The sequence below is a fragment of the Electrona antarctica genome (genome assembly GCF_951216825.1).
Source record: "Electrona antarctica genome assembly, chromosome: 8".
Classification (NCBI taxonomy): Eukaryota; Metazoa; Chordata; class Actinopteri; order Myctophiformes; family Myctophidae; genus Electrona; species Electrona antarctica.
Genome location: NC_136789.1, coordinates 52000941 through 52025116, shown reverse-complemented (window position 1 = coordinate 52025116; position 24176 = coordinate 52000941). Strand labels below are relative to the sequence as shown.

At 43.2% G+C, this 24176-nt stretch overlaps 1 protein-coding gene across 1 annotated transcript; it reads right to left on the bottom strand.

The window, feature by feature from the left end:
* On the bottom strand, positions 1 to 22904 carry LOC306927431 (V-type proton ATPase catalytic subunit A-like). The gene is made up of 15 exons (XM_079507170.1): positions 22752 to 22904; positions 20747 to 20844; positions 18829 to 18957; positions 16645 to 16859; positions 13571 to 13708; positions 12396 to 12547; positions 10919 to 11081; positions 10248 to 10356; positions 9119 to 9241; positions 7805 to 7919; positions 6680 to 6743; positions 5291 to 5494; positions 4798 to 4892; positions 2620 to 2791; positions 1 to 1281 (listed from the first exon to the last, which is right to left on the bottom strand). The coding sequence occupies exons 2-15, from the start codon at positions 20826 to 20828 to the stop codon at positions 1189 to 1191; spliced, it is 1854 nt and encodes a 617-aa protein (XP_079363296.1). The 5' UTR covers positions 20829 to 20844; positions 22752 to 22904; the 3' UTR covers positions 1 to 1188.
* Positions 22905 to 24176: the final 1272 nt, after the last annotated feature.

Here is a 24176-nt window from a genome sequence, read left to right as displayed (position 1 = left end):
TTCTTTACCCATTCATTTATTTAGTCGTCATACATCAATTGAAATGCATTTCTACACTTGATACAGAAACGGGTCATAAATATAATATGATATCTTTGACAACATAACTAACACGCAAAATCATTCACAACACACACACACACACACACACGCGCGCACACACACACACACACACACACACACACACACACGAAGAACAAAAACAACAAAGTCACTATTGCGAGGTACTGCAGGAAGAGGCATGAACACCATCCTGGCTTCCTGATAAATTACAGCTAATTTAAACTCGCTCATACCAAGAAGAATAAATTAGGCTTTTTATTTGTTTTAGATGCGGCGGAACTGCCTGTCCCTTTTTACCCTTGTGCCTGTTCCCATTTATTTCTTAAATTGATCTATACAGATTGTGTTTGGTTTTTTTTTTTTTACATCAGGGGGAAGTACTGGAGGATGCTGCAGCTATTCTTACCGTATGTGCGAGGGCCCCCGGGGGTAGTACAGTATGTAAGGGCCCCGGGAGTAGTACAGTAGTACGAGGGCCCCGGGGGTAGTACAGTATGTAAACTTGATTGGGGGGGGGGGGGGGGGGGGGGGTTGGCCCATTTATTTTCCGACGACGACAATACCGATGAAAGTTATACTTAAAAGTTGCGTGCCCAAAAAAAAACTAATGGCACATGTACAAGCTCACCACGGGGGTCACCACCGTGCCGGCACGTCGTGAGTTTGTAGATTGTGGCCATTTTCACCGTGCGACGGAGTGGCGTGCAACTACATGTAAACTGTCTGGTAACGGAACTTGTTGCGGCGTCTCGCATCGTGGACGAGTGCCGATGAGCGATGAAATGGACTGGATAAATAACAGCGTTGCTATATTATTATAGTCACAGGTCACATAATAATAATAATAATAATAATAATAATAATAAGACTTTCCAGCACCAATGCTTACAAGGAACGCAGGTGTGTATAGTTAACAATGTGAACGAACAACTGGACTGACTGAACAATGTCGGAATGTTGAGAGTTGGAAGTAAGCACTCGAGGAATGAAGAGAAACAAAAAAAGACATCCAATGGCCTTTTGGTAAGACTTTTTGAAAGCAGTTTGGGGCCACTGGGGTTTGTTTGTTTGTTTGCACCACACCACACCGCACAGCACTGGGAGGAAGAGGGACATGATGATGGTTCACTCTTCCAGGGTTCTGAAGGCGTTCTGCATGTCCTCCAACAGCTGGGCGTAGTCTGCTTTGATCTTGGCCTCGCCGTCCTTCACCGGGTCCTGAAGCAGACCAATAATATTAACACGTTAGTTAAAAGATACATTTTAGATTTGTGGAACAGAACTTGAACAATGGCACTTATGGCAGTGTTGTTTTTGTTTTGAGTTTTAGTCATAGTCTCCTTGAATAGTTTATTTCGTTTGAGTCACATTTTGGTCACCTGGAATGTCTTAGTGTTAGTCGACTAAATCTACAGTTGATTTAGTCAACTAAAATGTATTTTGGCGGGCCTTGATGCCGTCGTAATGACTGTTTTTACACTTGCTGAAAATAGCCGATCTACAAGCTCACAACGCGTCGCAGCACGACGCGGTGTGAGCTTGTAGATCTGCTATTTTCAGCATGCAACCAAGTGTAAAATGACTTATACTGGATCTCTAGTCCCTTCCTAACATTTAGTCTAGTTTTAATTTGTTGACAACATCGACAGTATATTTAGTCATAGTTTTCATTTAGTTTGTCAGTGAAAAAAGGTAGTCGACGGACATTTTTCGTCATAGTTTTAGTCGACGAAAACAACACTGGAACAATGCACAAGATTTAGTTAATACAGAGTGATAGTTGCCGACACGTTTAGAATCGATTGTCTTCATTGATCAAGTCAACCACAAGCCCGAGAAAATCAAACATCGGGATATTTGCTGGCGGGAACGTTGGCCAAGTCTGTTGTAGTCACTTTCAATCTGGCATCCCTAAATTTGGGTATGTCCTTATAGGCAAAAAAAAAGTCTGAAAAAGACAAGCTCACGATGCGCTGCATTTCATCATATGACATGCATCATTCTTTGTCTTCCCTCTCTCCTCCGAACACGGGCCGATTGTGTTTGTGGAGAACAAGCTTGACAAAGCAGGATGCGCCACAGTGGAATCGAACCCACACAACCTCCACGGTGGTGGTGGGCAGGCACTTCACCGCTGCACCAACCCTGTGAGTGCCTCACCTAGGGCTGTCACCATTACAAGTTTAAGCTGACGATGAATTGTCACAAATAATTGCAATTAACGATTTAATTGTGGGTTTTTATTTGCATTGGAACGTTACAATTTGTATCGGATAGCCTTTTGGGCTTCATAATCACAAATTGCACAGGGCAGATATGACAAATAACATAAATATACAGGGGAAAAAAAAACACATTTAATAGATTTGTCTTTCCAAAAATATTACAAAACACGTAAACTACAAGCTTGTAAATGTAGATCAACTATTTTCTCTATTTTTGAAAAATGAATGAAAATTTGTGACTGGAAGAATTTGAAAAAAAAAACTGTATGGACATTTTGCCGATGATTTGGCGCTTCTATAATCATTGTGCCGGTCCCCAACCATACCGTACCTTGAACTTCATGGCGCTGATCTTGTAGAGGATCTCTCCCATGTGCTCTCGGATCATGGACCAGGTGATCTTCTGGTCGCTCTGCGCCGTGCTCTCCACGGCGTGGCGCGCCATGTCGTAGAACGCGATCATGTTGGACAGGATGCCCACCGTCTTGTAGAACGGACAGAACCTGTGTGGTGCAGGGAAAGAAGACCCGTCATGAAATATCTAGTCTCACGTAGCCAGACAATTATTCCACAACAATGTCCGAATGCTATATAGAGTCTGGAACTATAGCCCGCCCCCCCCCCCGAGCTGAGTAAGGAAGCTGCCATTTCCGTTCACGAAAATATATTTTAAAATATCTTTACATTTTATTTTTGCATTTTCTTTTCTGCTAAGCAACAAGCTATATATGCTTAGATGTTTTCTATTTATATTGGGATAAATTTGCGCGACTGTGAAGACGAAACGGAAGTGGGGAGGAGGCTCGACTTCCGCTTTATCGCTTACGCATGACAGCTCCGTTGGTCCAGATGAAGCATTTGGAAATTGAGAGAGTCAACAGTCTGGTAACGCGAGACTGTGACATATCTGACACTAATACAATTTTATGGAAGACGCTTCTAAAACATGCAGCATTGGTAGTTTGACCACTTCAAATGCTCCAATCTTAACACGAGGCCTGCCGGGAACATAGGAATTTTAACACGTAGAATCTTGTGGCCTGCCACAAACGGAAAAGCCGTTTTAACAGCGATGTATTCATTAATGCATGTTTTAATACGATCGTATCGAAATCTACCGTCCGTTAGCTTTGTTATGCTTCTGACACAATGGGCGCGGCCATTTTGAAAATGCGCGCGCATCCACTTACATTGCCGGCTCTGGTTTCAGACGGCTTTATCTCACAGAAGCGACATTGCAGAGGACGCTTTGTCCCAGACAAGCGTTTTCAACGGCCTGTAGCAGGCGCTGTGATATTCGCGGTCCACTTTTTCCACCACCGACCGAGAGAACGAGCACCAGCTTCGTCAACACACACGGAATGGTTTCATAGTAAAATGCGATACGGATATTTGGCTCTTCAAAGTAAGTGTCACGCGTGATTAAACCATGGCAATACGCAATCGAGGGATTAATTAATGGCGGCAGGAATTGTGTTAAAATAATAACAGACAAATAGCCGATCCACAGCTGCAGATCAGCTATTTCAGTTGCGCAACGTCACATTCTGCTTCCACAGAAGACATGGCTGCCGGCTTCTATACGGAATCCCAAAAGAGTGAAATCAGTGGCGACCGAGAAGTTGAGAACTTTAACAGTATTACTGCGTAACCCGCGTTCCCCGCTATTTAATCCAATATTCTACGCTGCCGAGGTTGTCTTATTACCTTTAGAGCAGACGCTGAAGTCTTTGCAGCTTTCAACCACGACAATCCGGCGAAAAATAGTCCGATGGGTTGTTATGATCAGAAGAACCAGCGGCCGTGACAATGGGTTGTTATGATCAGAAGAACCAGCGGCCATGACAATGGGTTGTTATGATCAGAAGAACCAGCGGCCATGACGATGGGTTGTTATGATCAGAAGAACCAGCGGCCATGACGATGGGTTGTTATGATCAGAAGAACCAGCGGCCATGACAATGGGTTGTTATGATCAGAAGAACCAGCGGCCGTGACAATGCGAAACGAAGCCACCCTGCACAGCATCTTGTAGTCTAAACAAACGGCCCGTTCACATGCATTGGGCTCAATTTCCCAGAAGCCCTAGCAGCCCAGAGGATGACTTGATTTCCAGGTTTCTTTTTAATTATTTTAAAACGGCGAATTAAACACATTAACCCATTTTGGGTTTTAGCATTGTGTTATGCTTTAGCTATTGGAAAATAGCAGATCTACAAGCTCGTAGCGCGCCACTCGGTGGCGCGCTACGAGCTTTTAGGTCTGCTATTTTTTAAACATCGAAGAACGACTGACATAGAAACATAGCTTTTTCAGAAAACGGTCAGGATGTAGAAGACATTTTTAGAATCTGATCTCAGGTCAAAATGGGTTAATCCACGAGAAAGAAGTAAAATACTATAGTGTCATCATCACTGTCAACTGTCAAGCCTGGTAGTCATCTGGACAAGGAATAATAATAAAAAAAAAAACACTTCACATCAGTGTTTCTTTTTGGGTTTTTTTTTACCTGTCGTAGGGGGTGTAACCGTTCTGTTGCAGAAAGTCGTCCTTCAGCAGCTTGGCGACCTCTAGCGTGATCTTGTCTGACTCAGCCAGCGATGCCTGTTATACGACCACAACGGGATGAGGAGACATTAGTGGATGTTTTACAGCTCGAGTTTAAAATAATGGTTAATGTGGTTAAAAGCTAAAAAGGTGACACAGATAAGTTCCAGGTCTTAAATGTTGGTTAACCCATTTTGGGCGGGAACCCCTTTTGGTGTTAGCATTATGTTATGCTTTAGCTATTGAAAAATAGCAGATCTACAAGCTCATATTTTTGAAAAATCGAAGAACGACTGACATAGAAACATAGCTTTTTCAGAAAACTGTCAGGATGTAGAAGACATTTTTAGAATCTGATCTCAGGTCAAAATGGGTTAATGTGGTTAAAAGCTAAGAGGTGACACAGATGCCAGGTCTAAATGGGTTGAACGTTGGTCATTCCGTCGTCTCCTCACCTTGCCGACCAGCTGGACGATCTCGGCCAGGTCCTCCTCCTCCTGCAGGATCTCCTTGGCCTTGGTGCGCAGCGGCACGAACTCTGGGAAGTGCTTGTCGTAGTACTCGTCCAGAGCGCGCGTGTACTTGCTGTAGCTGATCAGCCAGTTGACCGAGGGGAAGTGCTTCCTCTGGGCCAGCTTCTTGTCCAGACCCCAGAACACCTGCACAAGAAGAGAGAAACACACAAACGAGAATGCTAGTGTGAAACTATAGGCCTGAACCTCAATTAGTCCGACACTACCAATCTCTAATTTGATGTTTTTCAACTTAGAGATTGGCCTAATTGGTTATATTAATTAACAAATAGTTGGATTTAAAAAAAAAAAAGGATATATTTATTTATTGGGAGAAACCAAGCAAGTATATGTTAAATATACCCCCCACAGCCCAAATGGAATGCTCCTCTATTGCATTTATTTATTTTTATGTTATGCAATCAGAGGGATCAGACTGATGATTCCACTGCCAATTTATTTTGTAAAAATTCTGTAATAGTCAACTAACAGTCGACTATACCATTTTGGCCATCCATAGTCGACTATATTAATCCTTAATCCAGTGTTGATTTCGTAGACTAAAACTATGATGAAAAATGTTCATCGACTACCCCTTTTCACTGACGAAAACTAAATGGAAACTAAATGAAAACTAAGCTATGATGACTAAAACTAAATATACTGACAATTTCATCAACAAATAAAAACTAGACGTCAGGAAGGGACTAGTGGACAAGAGATCCAGTATAAATCAATTTACACATGGTTGCATGCTGAAAATAGCCGATCTACAAGCTCACAACGCGTCGCATTGCGACGCGTTGTGAGCTTGTAGATCGGCTATTTTCAGCAAGTGTAAAAACAGTCATTACGACAGCATCAAGTCCAGCCAAAATACATTTTACTCAACTAATTCAACTGTAGATTTAGTCGACTAAAACTAGACTCAAACTAAAACATTCCAGGTGACTAAAATGTGACTGAAACTAAATGAAAACTAGAGACTAGGACTAAAATCAAAATGTGCTGCCAAAAACAACACTGCCTTAGTCACGGACGGCCCTATATGAAAACTAAACAAAACGCGTGTGACATAAAACGCATGGCCTAGAGAACAGTTAGTTCTCAAAGTTTTTTTTTCTCCGAGTCAAGGACCCCCTCAAATTGACATGCAATTTGGCTGCAGACCAAAATAGCAGATATACAAGTTTGCTAGCGAGGCAGGAAGGAAGTGCTGTGAGCTTGTAGAGCTGCTGTTTTTGAATAGCCAACATATAAATAGACAGTTGGTTAAAATGAGACAGACAGACAGACAGACAGACACACGCACGTCTAGAAACGAGAGCATACCTGTACAATGCCCAACGTGGCTGAAGTCACAGGGTCTGAGAAGTCTCCACCAGGGGGCGATACACTAAGGAGAGTTTACATTGTTATTAAATTGGAACTAGTATACAGTGGGTTAGGTTCAAGGGGCCAGTGAGGCGCTCCAACGTTGAAGCTCTGGGCCCTAGTGGTAAGAGGAAGGACTGCAGGCGGACCCGTGCACGGACACGTAGGACCATCACTCCCTACGTCACCCATACGTCACCCCGGACCTCAAATTTGAGGTCCGGAGGAGGTACTTCCGGCAGTCTTCCGGGTGCTTCAAAACGCCACTGAGCAACTTCATCGAAATGAATAGCTTGGGGGTGGGGCTAGTGCTCCAGTTCGGTCTCTATCCTTTATATACTCTATGGTTAGGTTAGGTTACCTAGTGTAGCAATCATCAATCGTTGCAGAAGAAGACAAATCAATAGTTACACACACAGTATTAGGACAACCATAACCTATGTTGACATGGATGGAACAGCAGAAGCAGAGGCCTAGTCACAGTCAAAACAGAGCAGAAAGGCTTTATCTTTCTTTGTGTTTATTTTTCTTTTCTACTGATATGTATTTTGTTTCCATTTCTATTATGATGTCTTTTTCTTCTTTTCTTGCATTTCATTTTGTTATGATTCCGGCTTGATGTTGTATTATGTTTTTGTTGTGGTGCGAGATTAAAATAGGGTGCATTTTGCATCCCAAAACACAGTTTATAGTTAAGGGAGGCAATAAAACAACGACCTCTGCATCCACGGGATGCACTACTGTACTACTGTACTGTTTTTTGAATTCTAGTTTATTCTGCTAGCTTTAGTTATAATTCCGTTTTCTACATGAATATAACCACATTATAACCATGTAATATGGTGAAATGGGAGTTAAATGCTGCAATTTGTAAAAATGGCAAAATTACGACTCCCAACGTCGTTGAAGTGGGACTCATAAAATGTCCCTGGGACTCATCTAAAAGACCATCCCTGCATCCTCCCGGGACTCATTACATTGAAAACCTATTTACATCACTGCTCACTTATAAAATAACAATAATGTATAAAAGAAAGAAGATGGAGGGCTTCGTGTACTGTACAAATCATGGTTTCAACTCACGCTCCTACGATGCTGACGCTGCCCTCTCGCTCTGGGTTTCCGAGGCACTTGACGCGTCCGGCGCGCTCGTAGAAGGACGCCAGCCTGGCGCCGAGGTACGCAGGATAGCCGCTGTCTGCAGGACCACAAGGCACAGAACCACCGTTAGATACCGTAGAGCGCTGGGACTGGCCTTATAGCTGTCCATTCTGGACGGGAACCCCTTGTTTTAAGCGTTATGTTATACTTTAGCTATTGAAAAATAACAGATCTACAAGCTCATAGCGCGGCACCGAGTGCCGCGCTACGAGCTTGTAGATCTGCTATTTTTGAGAAATCGTAAAAATGTGGCGCAAATCTTTGAATATATATTCTTTCAGAGCGAACGTTTTTTAACTCAAATCTTTGCTTCTGGAGGGGTCCCTGGAACTACACATTTTCAGATGAGGGTCCGCACTCTGCAGGCAAATACAGATCATTCTAGGGGTCCTTGACGTGAAAAAGGTTGAGCACCACGGACATAGAAACATACGTTTTTCTGAAAACTTAGGATTCAGAAGATTTTTCTTTTTACAATTGGCCTCAGGTCTAAATGGGTGAACAATGACTAGGTCTGTCACAATTATTACATAGTCTAATCGCAAAAAGCAAAAAGCAACACGCCTTTGTGGCGTGTTGCAAGCTTGTAGATCATCTATTTCCACTATTTTGTACATTTTCTGGAAAGAAAAAAAATGTATGTGTCAGTGATGTCTTTGTATATTTAAGTCATTTGTCATATCTGCCCTGTGCAATTTGTGATTACGAGGCCTAAAAGATAAGGCAAAACAAAAATACAGATGTTCAATGTTCAATGCAAAAAAAAAGAAAAACACAATTAAATCGTTAATCGCAATAATGGCCATTATCTGTGTGACAATCAATCGTCAGCTTAACCCATTCTGAACGGGAACCCCTTTTGATGTTTTAAGCATTATGTTGTGCTTTAGCTATTGAAAAACAGCAGATCTACAAGCTCATAGCGCGGCACTCGGTGCCGCACTATGAGCTTGTAGGTCTGCTATTTTTGAAAAATCCTGAAAATGTTGCACAAAAATATATTCTTTCAGAGCGAACAACATATTTTCTGATGGGGGTCGGTGGCCAATTTCATATATTTGTTGGGGTCCTCGACATGAAAATGTTTGAAAAACACTGACATAGAAACATAGGATTTTTCAGAAAACTGTCAGGATTTAGAAGACATTTGTAGAATCGTCCTCCGGTCTAAATGGGTTAAATCTGTAACGGCGACAGCTCTAATATGCACATTCCCCTGGCGCGAGGGACACTCACCGGCGGGCATCTCGGCCAGTCGTCCAGAGATCTCCCTCAGAGCTTCAGCCCAGCGTGAGGTGGAGTCGGCCATCATGCTCACGTTGTAGCCCATGTCCCGGAAGTACTCGGACAGTGTGATCCCTGCGTGAGGAGAGTGTTCAAACCTTGACTAGACACAGTGGACACAACAGGTTTGTACTTTGAGTGGTGCCTCTCCCTCCTATTATTATTATTACACTTGCCCAGGCCGTAGTCTGGAGAAAGAGACAATTTGATCTAATAACGAATTCATATAATACATAGTTACTATTACATAATGTTACTATTAGTAACCACAGTTACAATTATCACCCGTCTATACCACAATGGTGTACTCTACCTAGCTGTAAATAACAAACATAATTCATGTTGGTGATTATATAAAAAGGTATTATCATATTAATTTATTAATAGCATGATGATGCCATTACAAAACATGGGCTACATGGAAGAAATGTGTTTAATAAAACTAAATTAACTGCTAGAAGGTCCTAAATTAACTTAATTAAGCAGTCACCGTCTCTGTGTCATGTTATTCTTTCTTCATTTTACAGAGTATATAGATCGACTACTATACAATCAAATAAATCTGTATACAAGATCATTTCAAATTTCAGGGAGGGAGGGAAATACTAAATTAACTGTTAACTACATTAAAGCATTTCGCGGGGGCGAGTTGGTAAAGGGGCGAGTCGTTTGGTATTCTCACCACCTGGTCCCCCCCTGTATAGGCCCCCTTTAAAGTGGGACCAGAGAGACAAGGCTGTGGTTGTGATGTGATGACGATACACTAAAGAATATGATGATAGTTGTAGCTGCAGGCCTAGTCATTTACCTGTGTAAACGGAGGCCTCTCATAGGCCTAGTTGTTACCTGTGTAAAAAAAAAATGCAGGCTTCTTATAGGTCTAGTTGTTAGAACTTGCTACCTGTGTAAATGGAGGCCTCTCGTAGGCCTACTTGTTTACCTGTGTAAATGGAGGCTTCGTATAATTGGCCTAGTTGTTTGCTAGTTGCTTTTGGTTATTTACCTGTATAAATGGAGGTCTATCATAGGTCTAGTTGTTTACCCGTGTAAATTGAGGCATCTCATTAGGTGTAGTTGTTACCTGTGTAAATGGAGGCCTCTCGTGCAGCCACAGGCATGTTGGAGGTGTTGGCAACCAGAGCTGTTCTCTTCATGATGCTCTCCGTCTTGCCGTCCACCTCCATGGTGAGCTGTTGGGAGGTTGTGGATCAACATATTCACTAGTCTGTTGGATGTGGATCAACAGAATAACTAGTCTCTCTCGCGTAGCCAGACTACACTATTCCACAATCTCTGAATGCTTGCTATTAAGAGTCTGGAACTACAACTACAACTACAACATTTCTAATAAGCAGCAAGATATATACAGTATGCCCTAGATGATTTATATTAGGACAAATGTCCACACTGTAAAAAAAGCATTTGAGAATTGCGGGAGGCAACAGTGTGGCTCTGACGAGACTACATAGGGAGCGTTCGCAAATAGCGCACCGGAGCGCACTGCCAATACAAACTAATAGGCGAGTGCCCTCCGGTGTGGCATTTCTGAATGCGCCCATATTTACTAACAGGAACATTTTACAACAGGACTACACTAACAAAAAAATTAAATAACAACTCTGTATTAAACGGACAACTTGCAGTGTGCATGTGGCACGCACTTCACAGAGAAATATGTCTGACAGAATAAACAAACTCCTATCAAATCATATCGTATCATAAATGTGCATCTATATCCATGGTTTGACAGACCTCGGGGAAGTCCCTCAGCACTTCGGACATCTCGTTTCCTCTCTCTCCACAGCCCACGTAGATGATGACGTCACTGTTGGAGTACTTGGACAGCGACTGGGAGATCACCGTCTTTCCGCAGCCAAATGCGCCTGGGATGGCCGTGGTGCCGCCCTGCACGCACCTACGGAATAACAGACACATGATGTTATCTTCCTGGTAGAGGAGTGGTATCGCCCTGCACGCACCTACGGAATAACAGACACATGATGTTATCTTCCTGGTAGAGGAGTGGTATCGCCCTGCACGCAACTACGGAATAACAGACACATGATGTTATCTTCCTGGTAGAGGAGTGGTATCGCCCTGCACGCACCTACGGAATAACAGACACATGATGTTATCTTCCTGGTAGAGGAGTGGTATCGCCCTGCACGCACCTACGGAATAACAGACACATGATGTTATCTTCCTGGTAGAGGAGTGGTATCGCCCTGCACGCACCTACGGAATAACAGACACACAAATGTATCCTCCTGGTAGAGGAGTGGTATCGCCCTGCACGCAACTACGGAATAACAGACACATGATGTTATCTTCCTGGTAGAGGAGTGGTATCGCCCTGCACGCAACTACGGAATAACAGACACATGATGTTATCTTCCTGGTAGAGGAGTGGTATCGCCCTGCACGCAACTACGGAATAACAGACACATGATGTTATCTTCCTGGTAGAGGAGTGGTATCGCCCTGCACGCAACTACGGAATAACAGACACATGATGTTATCTTCCTGGTAGAGGAGTGGTATCGCCCTGCACGGTGCACGCACCTACGGAATAACAGACACATGATGTTATCTTCCTGGTAGAGGAGTGGTATCGCCCTGCACGCACCTACGGAATAACAGACACACGACTTTATCTTTATTAACTCCGTTTCACTATGGAAAAATGTGACTTTATCTTCCTGGTATAACCGTGGTACCGCCCTGCGCACAACTACAGTATGGAATAAACAGACACATGACTTTGGCTCAGTGGTGGAAACATTACTCAACGTTCAATACTGCAATGCAGAAATACTCCCATGCAGAAATACTCCCGTTACAAGTAAAAGTCCGGCATAAATAATTTACTTGAGTAAAAGTACAAGAGTACTTGTATAAAAATGTATTAACCCATTTTGGGCGGGAACCCCTTTTGGTGTTTTAAACATTATGTTATAATTTAGCTATTGAAAAATAGCAGATCTACAAGCTCATACCGCGCCACCGAGTTGCGCGTTACGAGCTTGTAGGTCTGCTTATTTTTTATTTCGACGTCAGGCCTAAATGGGTTAAAGTACCGTACCAAAAGTAGGTGGTCACATTTCAGAAAATATGATTAAAACTAAATTAAACTTTATTCAAAAGACTGTGATGAAAACTAAATCAAACTTTGCTGTCAAAGTCAACATTGCTTTATCTTCCACGTGGGTGTGAGTAGAGTTCTACTCACGGGAACAGAGCATCCAGGACTCTCTGTCCCGTCAGCAGTGGGTGGTTGGCGGGCAGCTTCTCTGTGACAGGACGGATCTGTCGTACGGGCCACACCTGGATCATGGTGAACTTCTCCTTGATGCCTTCAAACTCCAGCTCCAGGACCACATCCTGGTGCACACACACACACACACACACACACACACACACACACACACACACACACAAGCACACGCACACGCACATGCAAACACACACACGCGTCAGAAATGTCACAGTCACATCTCAAAATTGGAACACTATGAAATAGTGATGCACCGAATATTCGGTTTCGGCCCGAATAGGCAGAAAATATATCACCGAATAGTGTATGCAATCAATGCATTCAAAAGAGCTGAATAAATGTTTTATGGACCCATAATAGTGATTATTATTTAAGTTAAGTTTTGCCATAACAATTTATTTTGCCATAAATCAGGTAGCTTTAAGGTACGGCCATGAAAGCAATGGTAGGAAAAAAAGATATATAATATTAATCATATTCGGGTATTCGGTTTTCGGCCAACTGTTTCCTATATTCGGTATTCGGTTTCGGCCGAGAATTTCCCTTTCGGTGCATCCCTACTATGAAACAGTAAGCTAATGAATGGGCTCTCCCTCCTGAGTGGACCACAAAAACAAAATGCCTCTGGGTCGCGCACAGTGGCAAGAGTGAATTTCAATTCCATTTTAATTTTCTACGTAACAAAATGGAAGACGTTTCGGCTTCACCCTCGAAAAGGCCGGTCATTCTGTCATGTAGAAAATAAAATATTAATAATAGATAGATAGTGCACCAGAAGCCTCTCCTGACTGAGTGGATGGAATTGGTGTTCCGTTTACTAAAAGAGCTGGGGAGATACCCGTTTTCACCGAAACAAACACTATCTATAGCGAGATTACCATCAGAATAAAGAGCTTTAACTTTTTTTTGTTTTAACCCAACAAAAATGCAGCATTACCAACTATTATGTTATATTGTGTATGTATGTATGTATTTGTATATTGTCTTTATCTGTGTACTGTACGTCTTATGTATCTTGTCTGTATGTTACGGGCCACCCTCTAAAATGAGATGCTGCATTCAAGGGGCTATTCCTTCAATAAAATCGGAATCCACTATTCTCTTGCACGTTGCAGAGCCAGTATACTCACCGACACGTCGTACTGTCCTGGCGGGGCCAGGTAGGTGACGGTGCCTCTGTTCCGAGGAGGACACATCATCTTGTGTTTGATCAGCGTGTTCTCCAACACCGTGCCATAGATGTCACCCCCTGTGATGTGACTGCCCACCTGGAGAGAGCACAGGAAAGCACAGCACGCAGTCAGCGCACAGGCAAGCTTTAAAAAAAAAAAAGTATGACTTTGTGCTTATCCAAAATGATCTCTAGGTCGTCCTCAGACGAGCCCTCCATCGTACCACATAATAGGGACTTTAAGCAACGACCGTTTTCAGTGGCGCAATCGCCGTAGCTGTCAAAATCGTTAAGCAAACAGCCGTCATTGGTTCCCATGGTGACACGTCTATGCAGTATGTGTCAAACATTTTTGAGTGGTGCAACCACTCCCTTATGGAGCTATGTGTGTGGGTGGCTGGCTGGGTGGCTGGCTGGGTGCGTCTGAGCACGAAAACAGCATGGTTGTTTTTCACCACCTGTGCGCAACCTAACACACACACAAACAAACACGCACATATTAACTGTATATATGGTGATTTCACGTGTGCCAGTACAGTACAGTGACAGAACAGAACAGTACAGTACATTACAGTACAGTAGAGGGTACAGTAGAGGGACCCCCACACGGTAACTCTGTCATTTCTCAACCGTTTCGGACGCGGGGCGGCTCGCCGGAACCGGGCCGGCACCTTGGATGCGTTCCTGTGGGTCAGTACAGTGACAGAACAGTACAGTACAGTAGAGGGTACAGTAGAGGGACCCCCACACGGTAACCCTGTAATTTCTCAACCATTTTGGATGCGGGGCGGCTCGCCGGAATTGGCCTGTGGGTCTGGAACCCCCCCCCCCCCCCCCCCTCACACAGAGTTGCACCACTCACTTCATACGGGTGTGATTTTTATTTAAAACACTGCGTCGCGCGTCAGCTAACGTGCCAATATTGCTTAATTCTTACATGCGCTGGACATGATCAGCAGTGGAAAGAGGAAGGTGCTGGCGCAATCTGTGTTATTCTAAAACCGTTTTAATAAACACGGTTAATATGACATGTGGTATTAGTGTTACTTCTTCATTCAGAGCATGCCAACACATCACACAGCATAAGAGAGGTGATGGAGCAATCGGTGTAAATGTATGACAGCTATAATTTCAATAAACGGGGTGCATACTTAGTTTAGACTAGTCATTGGTTAGACATGGGTTAAGGTTAGGTTTAGATGTGCTGCCCCGTGGGAGGTTAGGTTTAGGGTGAGGGTTTGAGATAGGTTGTAGTTGTAGGACTAATTACTGGTCTAACCAATGACTAATCTAAACCAAAAACTGTCTAAACTAAAGTACTGCACCCCAATAAACATGGTTATGACATGGCATTGTAGACACTACGTGTAAGTGTTGGTTCTGTCGTAGTAGAAAGGGCTGCGACGGCAAGCAGGTTTATGTATCGAGCGCTGATCCATGTCCGGGTGCCGGAGCCGACGGCCGTAGCCGTCGTTGCTTAAAGTCCCTATTAAAGGAGAATTCCACTCATTTTCAACATTTTACTATGTCATTAATATAGCTTAGAGCTGTTGTGTGGAAATAATAAAAAAGTCCCCCCCATTCTGTTTTTCCTAGAACTGTAATTATGAAAAAAAACATTAACATGGTGAAACACATCTTGATGACATCATCAAGATGTGTTTCACCATGTTAATGTTTTTTTCCAGACCTCCAGTTCTAGGAAACACAGAATGGGGGGGACTTTTTTATTATTTCCACACAACAGCTCTAAGCTATATTAATGACATAGTAAAATGTTGAAAATGAGTGGAATGCCCCTTTAAGTCAATGCGGGACGTCCTCGTGACCGGTGCCCGTGTGTTGGTTCCCACAGCACTAATTTGCTGGCCGGCAGCTCTTGGTGTCTTTGGCAGTGTCCTGCTAGTCTCATTCTCCCCTGGCTGCCATGTTCTCGCTCACCCATTATAAACGAAGGCCAAACTTATATTGATTTTTTTTGGGGCTTAAATACAGTAATCGTTAAAGGTATATTCAGTGATTTTACTTAATTCAAATATCACTTATTTTTTATTTTTTTCTGGATAATCCTCCCTACTATAGAGTGTGCTGACCATATAAGGAGTTCCTCCCTGTCCCCAGTGAGCCCCTGGGGTCAAAAAACCCTAGTTTCAGTTTTGGTGGCGGGTGGCAAAGCCTTCATGCAATCAGGATGAGAGGGGCCTTCCTCCAATCATGATCGACTGGGGGCGGGCCTTGGTGCACATGCTGTTGGCCTGTTGCACTTCCCCCCACTGTAGAGCGTGCATGTGCACATTTTGTTACCGGGGCGGACTGGGTGGTTTTCCAAATCACCCAAATCACTGAATGCTCCTTTAAGGAATCGGGACGGTTGAGTCAGACTCCACCTTAGCCCGCAACACTTGCCGTAGCACTCGCCCTAGCCTCAATGACCTTATGCAAAGGCTAAAAATGGAATTTAGATGGCATGTCATTGACCTGGCATCCTATAGTGTTCATAGTTTCAATGAACAGATTATTGATTTTCTTTGGATATTCTACTGATGATAGGCTCTTGGTTCACTTATGATCCTATAGATAACCATTTCGATGCATGTGATGCATTACCCCGTGTTGTCCTTGCTTACTGTAAATCGCTCTGGATTTATTGTAAATAAATGCCTTAATTGCAAATTGAGGGAATCGGGAAACTGAATCATTCTTATGTATGACATGAAACTCTTAACCCATTTAGGCCAGACATCGAAATTAAAAGAATGTCTTCGAAATCACGACAGTTTTCTGAAAACCTATGTTTCTACAGTATATCAGTGGTGCTCAAACTATTTCATGTCAAGGAGCCCAAAATTTGTATTGGCCGTCGACCCCATCTGAAAATATGTTGTTCCAGGGACACCTCAGAAGCAAAGAAAAACGTTCACTCTGAAAGAATATATTCAAAGATTTGCGCCACATTTTCAAGATTTTTCAAAAATAGCAGATCTATGATATATTTTTCAATAGCTAAAGTAGTCACGGTGCAATGTTTCTTACTCTGAGGCTCTGCCCTGGAGAGAACTCCCATTTGGTGTCTCTGTTCAGTGCGCCGAAGTTCACCCCCCTGGGGATGTAGATGCTCTGTGTCACGTCGTTGATGTCCTTCAGCGGCCGCTGGATGCCGTCAAAGATGGAGCCCATGCAGCCTGGCCCCAGCTCCACCGAGAGGGGCTTCCCTGTCCGCAGCACGGGGTCTCCCACAGACACGCCCGCTGCACGCAGCACACGTTTAGGGAAAAAAAGACCCCAAAAGCAGCAAAGGAGGAGGAGAACAAAACAAAACCGTGGCGTCTCAAGTTGAAATGGGTATAAGCACAGTTCCAGTATAGGGTTGTGTTTCTTGTACCGTAGCGCAGGGGTTCTCAACGTTTTTTGGCCAGGGGACCCCCGGAAATGCTTTGGCCATGTGTCGATTTATATTAGGACACATTTGCGCGACTGTAAAGACGAGACAGAGGTTCCGTTCCTCCAGACCGTATGACGGAGGAAGAATTGGAAAAACAGCCTGGCTCGTGAGACTAGGTAGTCCCCAACCCCATCATCTACCTTTATTGATGAGTTTTCATTTCATTTCATTTCATTACTCCTTTTAAAGGACCACTTCACCACTTTTCAACTTCTCTTCCTATAATTGGTCCTAACTAATGTTCATGATAAAATACCACCATTTTCTTCTACTCGGTCTGTGTCTCATAGGAAGGCTGTGGGCAGTTCAGAAACCCGTCCACCAGTGACATCATCGATGGTGAATCCAAGCCAATAGAAACGGCAGGCTTTCTTTTCCTGAAAAGTTGCAATGCAAAAGTTGAAGCCATCGTTCTCACGATAATACAAATCTAAATTAAAACAAATCTTGTTTAAAAATAAATCTGCCTAATGATGATGTCACTGGTGGACGGGTGTCCGAACTGCCCAAAGCCCTCCTATGAGACACAGACGGAGTAGGAAAAAATGGTGTTTTATCATGAACATTAGTGAGGACCAATTATATGAAGAGATGTTGAAAAGTGGTGAAGTGGTCCTTTAAGCCCTAACCACACCAAAGGGTCAAGACGGTTTTAGCGTTGTCCCTGCGGTGTGATATGTCTTGTTGCACGTTGACCCACGTTGACCCTAGTGATTCAACGCATGGAATTCAAGGGCCCAAACCACATCAACGGGTCGAGACGGTTTTAGCGTTAACTCCTTGCAACCGTTTGGACCCAAGGAGTTGCATGGTGGTGACCCTTTGGTTGGTTAGAGCTTTATGGAGTCCAATGTAGAACAGGCTAATTGTGAACTCGTCAGCGAAAAGATACATGAATAAATGAACCAACAAGCATTTTAGACGCTAAGCGGGGTATAGTTTCTACCCTACTTTTCACAGTGCATTGTGGGATAAAATGTGTCCACTATAGGGTATGATAATGGCCACTATACGTTCAAACGGCACTACAAAATGGCATAATCACTATAGTGAGTCAGGAATGATTTCGGACGAATGCAGCCTTGGTGTCGCAGGGGCCAGCTTGGGAGAACCTTGTTCATGGCCACAGCATGTAGCGGAAATATGAAATATCATATGAATGAGATACAGTATGTGGGTTTTGCTTTACAGTTTAGGGCAGCGGTGGCCTAGCCTAAAGGTTAGAGGAGCGCACTTTGTTGCCAGAAGGTTCCGGTTCGATTCCCAGCCGGAACAGCAGGAAAAATCTGTCTGGGGAAGTGAATGGGCACCCCTCCCCCAACAACAACAATAACACCAAAGTGCCCTTGAGCAATGCACTGAACCCCCCCCCCCCCCAACTGCTCCAGTGGAGCTGCTTCGTGGTCAACTAAGACTGGTTGTAGGCCTGGGCCGTGGCTCAGGGGTCCAGGCACCTTGGCTGGTCCAGTCTGGCAGTGTGCCGCGGGTTCGACTCCCGATCCCGACGGCCTTTACTGCATGTCTTCCCCGCCCCATTTCCTGTCAGCCTACTGTCTGTCCCCCCATAAAAAAAATATAAAATAAAGGCGAAAGCCACACAAAAAAAGACTGTGGTTGTACTGGTCAGCTCACAGTTTTTAATGTGTGTGTATATCTTATGTGCAGGGCGTTGTTGGAAATGAGCACATGTGCTCAGCTACTACCCTGGGTAAAAGAATACAAACAATAAATACAAATACAAATAAATAACACACATGTAGAACCAGGAAGGATACAGGTTTCCTCATAGACCTGGATGGTTGCCATGTCTCCCTCCAAGCGGATGATCTCACCCACCAGCTCACAGTGGCCCACACGCACCAGCTCGTACATGGCTGCTCCCGCCATCCTGGTGGCCGTCACCACTGTCCAGGGAAAGGGTTAAATAAACAGCACAAAGACCAGGAAAGAAATTAGATTAACCCATTTTGGGCGGGAACCCCTTTTGGTGTTAGCATTATGTTATGCTTTAGCTATTGAAAAATAGCAGCTCTACAAGCTGAGCTTGCAGGTCTGCTATTTTTGAAAAATCGAAGAACGACTGACATAGCTTTTTCAGAAAATGTAGAAGACATTTTTAGAATCGGATCTCAGGTCAATTAGATTAAGAGACTTCTTGTAGCATCTGAAGAGGAAAAACAACCTACAAATAATAATGGGGAACGGTCTCTGTACACGTTTAGTGCCATTGTAGAGATACACATTGTTTTTCAAACCTCTTGGGGTCGTTTTCTTACTTGAATATCGTTCGCTCGTCGGTCGAGCACAAGCCTGGTCTCTTCATGTTCCACCTTTGGTTTGTAAATGAATACCCTATATTTCAGTGTCGAGCAAAGGAGGTGAAAATAGCCGATCTACACAAGCCATTTTCTCCATTTCAGAAACATTTTGAAAGTTAAGGTGGTTCAGTGTGTCTGCGGGCTTTTATAAATATTTAGCCAATGAAAAGGATGAACTAAGCGCTTGTGTCTAAATAACTACACTGGATCCATTTGGAAGACGGTTTCTAGGGAAAACTAATGATTGTGGCCGTACAATTCCAACCCGAGGGCGATGATATCAGACTTACTTCTTTGTTTCTAATCAATCCTAAATTGACCATTTATCATTATTATACAGAAATAATAATCTCTGTATTTAGGCTACACACGTTATGTCTACCCCTGTGTGTGACTGTGGGAGAAGGCCATGCTGTTGCTTATTACATGGCTTGGTTGAATGCTTGATTCTGATTGGTCAATCGCTGAATTCAGCGGTGAGTTGTGTTGATAATAATAGGGTGCATTTTGCATCCCAAAACGCAGTTTATAGTTAAGGGACATCACCACAACTAAAACCCCAGCAATAGCTTATGATAATTTATCATTGTTCTCTCAGATACATCATCATTATTTTACTTGGCAGTCATCAGAGGGTCGTTTCCTGCTTCCTTCATGTAGAACAAAATGTTAAACAATGAACAGTTCATTACAGAGCAATGGTGGCATGGATGATGGAACTCATTACCTTTTATTTGTTTTGTCTATGAGGATAACTATACAAGTTTTAAAAAGAAGCTGAAGCTGTTTTTGTTCACTCAAAGAGATGTGAAGGAGATGCATATGAGCTATATATCCCATTACAATGTATATTTATTTTACTATCAATGTTGAAGATTGGATTGTACTGTGGAGCTAGCTATCAAATGTAGTAGACGGATCATGAGTTGTGTTGTGTTGTATTGGATGAATGTTGGATGTGAATGTATGTAATAATATGGAAGAAATGTTTTTGATGATTTGTTTAAGACCCCAGGAAGAGTAGCTGATGTGACTCACAGTAAGCTAATGGGGATCTAATAAATAAATCAAATCAAGACCTAAGGTTGATTCTACAAATGTCTTATTAAATCCGAACTGTTTTCTGAAAACGCATGTAAGTGCATGGTTCTCAAAATGTTTCTTGTCAAGGACCCCAAAAGGCTGCTGTAATTGGCTGATAACCCACATGTGGAAATATGTTGTCTCTGGGACCTCCCAGAAGCAAAGATATGAATTAAAAACGTATTCTGCCGCGCTATGAGCTTGTAGATCTGCTATTGTTCAGTAGCTAAAGTATAAAATAATGGTTAAAAGCTAAAAGGTGACATAGATGTGTTCCATGGGTTAACCATACCTGGACCAGACACTCCATGTACAAATCCAAACTGATCTTCTCTGTCTTCATCCTGGATCTTAGGAAGTTTGGAGGTATCCATCTTGAAGGTAGATGTCCTGCAACAACATGCATTGAAGAGCAGAGCAGTTAACACACCAGCGTTAATTAACAGAGCAAGCGTTCCAAATTACCAATCCACTAAAAACAGAACCCAAACAACAAGACATTTATTTTACTTCTTTTGATGACGGTACGGTCAATTATGCAGCCTATTTGTCCCGGTCTTTAACCACTTGACGTCCCTTGTCATTATATTTGAACATTTTCATATGATTTTATTTTTATGTAGAAAGAATTGATCAAATCTCAAGTTTTTCCAATTTTGAATTGAGTAATCAGTGGGCTAGGGACTCTCCCAAAAACATCAGGATCGTGTGGGACAACCAAGGCATGGATACGCGTGTATTGTAATAACAACTGAACTAATATTAGCATAAACGCTATATGTTTATGGGTTATGCTTAGCCCTGGTCCATAGTGCTAGAAGGACTTCTCAAGTCCCTTTTTTCCACCCAGTGTCAATTGTCTAATGTAATACTGGGCGCTACACTCCCTCCTGGGGAGAGCAACGGACTGACGGTGGACGTGTGTGGAAGGAACGCGTTATTCCAACCAGTTCCTTTCCCCTCCATCAGGTGCCCTGGCTGGCCAGGGGGAGGCAGTTTAGAGACCAGGATTACTGCATGTTTTTTGTGAGGATACCTACCTAGGGGACACAGGGAGAAGTACTTCTCTAACGCTATAGACCAGAGCTAGCCTAGGTTCTGCTCTATGCTATGAGGACCACATCAATACAGCATGGAATTGTGGACAACATCTTATCCAAGGAAGCAAGGACAACAACATATTCAAAGGTGTGGTAAATGGTAAATGGTGCATTTATATAGCGCCTTTATCCAAGGCGCTTTACATAGATTGTGCATCAATTCACCCATTCACACACACATTCATACACCGATGGCGGCAGAAACCATGCAAGGCACTAGCCAGCACATCAGGAGCAATTTGGGGTTCAGTGTCTTGCTCAAGGACACTTCGACACTAACTCTGGGGGAGCCCGGGTTCGAACAGGCAACCTTGTGGTTACCATCCAGCCACTCTACCCCTGAGCCACCGCCGCTCTTGTGGGTCTACAAGAGGCTAAATGTCATCAAATGGTGGTCTGTGGCTCAAATGCAGAATACATAATGGACCTTGATGTGAAAAGGGTTGAAAACCACTGTCATGCAGTAACAGTTGCATTTGTCAAGTGGGTGTCAATTGGCTGTATACATACATGTTTGTATGCTAGCTGTGGTGCATGTTAGCAAACATTTGCTCAAGTTCAAGTTCATCCATTAATTATTTAGGATTAAGCATTTAATAACGTTACTGTTTACCAACTGCGGACCCCCGTCCGTCAGTGGCAGCGGTGGCAGCGGTGGCCGAACGGATAGCGGCGCGGTCTAGATACCGGAAGGTTCCCAGTTCGAACCAGCCGTCCGACACGTTAAAATTACCACCGCTGAAATGCCCTTGAACAAGGCATCAACCACTACGATGAAATGTGTTCTATGAGCAGGGCCTGGCTGGAAACAAGTTCTTGAGCTTAGCCCAGATACCCTGGGTAAATATAGATTTCATTTCATTTCATTTGATGGGTGGATCAGCGCTATACTATCGTTGTGACGTTGTCATCAATAGGTGAGGTTTAGTGTAGCAGTGTGTACTGTAAGTGTAGCTCATTTGTATGAGCCGCTAGCCTGTATGTGTGTGTGTGTGTGTGTGTGTGTGTGTGTCACAGTCATGTCAGGTGACCATACAGCAGATAGTCTGTCAGTGACTCAGTTTACATACATTTCAGTCAGATGTACAGTTGCATCATCAGCAGTATAAAGACAATGAAATGCGCGAGAGAACAGCAACGACAAAACTGCATTATGGTCTGATAAATACACACATAAAACCGTGATGATATGAATACCTTGTGTTGCTGCTTGCTGTGTGTGTTGATCCAGGGTTGTTTGTGTGACCGACAGAGAGAGATAGAGAGAGGAGGATCAGGCTAGAGGCGGAGCTTGATATGGATGGCGTTAATCACCTGCCCGTCTGTCACACGACCGTCACGACACGGCCACACGGCGAGAAAACGCCGCCATTGTGGCTCCAGCCCTCTGGTCTCGCGCTGCTTGACCCGCTTCTGCCGCACGGAGCCAACATGGCGGACACAGAGCCGCAGTTTCTCTATGATAAGCTCGAGGAGGAGCCAACATGGCGGACACAGAGCGGCAGTTTCTCGATCAGCTCGAGAAGGAGCCAACATAGCGGACACAGAGCGGCAGTTTCTTCACCCTATGAGTTTCTCTATCATCAGCATCTGTCTCTCGAGACGTTTAGAGTGAGTAAAGTAGTTAGTAGTTATTCTCACTCTAAAACTACTGCGCCACTATCTGGCGAGAAGAACTTATAAAGACACATGGAAAGAAGGAGGTAAGAGTGGGACTGAATGAGTGACTAATTACGCGTTAATTAGACACACATTTGGGGGAAAGAGTCGACAAGTTAATACAACCAACAACATATGAAATAGATGTATTTGAATCCTCGTTTAAATGAAGAACTGCTTAATTACATTCATAATAATTTGAAATGGGCTTTTAAATGAATATTTTCGAAATTCCAACGCAGAATTGAATCAAAAGAAGCTCCCCCCGGAATATTGACCAGTTTCTTCTTGTTGTGACTCTCGTCCTTGTTGTAGTTTAACTAAAGGACACTGACTACTAGTGTGGACCATAGTGGACTGTGGAGTGAATGTCTGCCAACAGCTGCCCTGTCCAACTTCAGGCTAACGTAAGTTAGGAAACAGTTTAATTGTATACTGCTATAACACCAGTCACACTTATCCAGCAGCTACAACATGACATAAGCAGCTTTTAGCAATGATTATTAGCATGATACAATGCTCTCGTCTTGAACTTGAATATGCATAAAGTCACAATGTTATTATACACATTTCTATTTCTAATGTTTATTATTTTATGCACCTTCCAATCCAAACTGCAAAATATTTACACTCCAACTGCAGTCATGTGTACAACACTGCCACCAAGTGGACATGTACAGCCGACGCAGTTAAAGACAAATAATGCAACATCACTTGTCCTTACACTTATATTTGATGAACTTTGTAGGTACCAGATTGGATTATAATGCCAAGGTTATGTGTATTGCTGTACAGCCAGAGTATCTGACATTTTTTAATATGTTTTCTTCATTGTAAAATGTAGAGAAAGAGAAAACCTGTTGAAGTTGAAAAATGACTATTTATTTTAAAGACTTTTATTTATATATGTGTGACAATAACTGGGAATGCAGTGAAACATCAACATTATACACACACACAGTA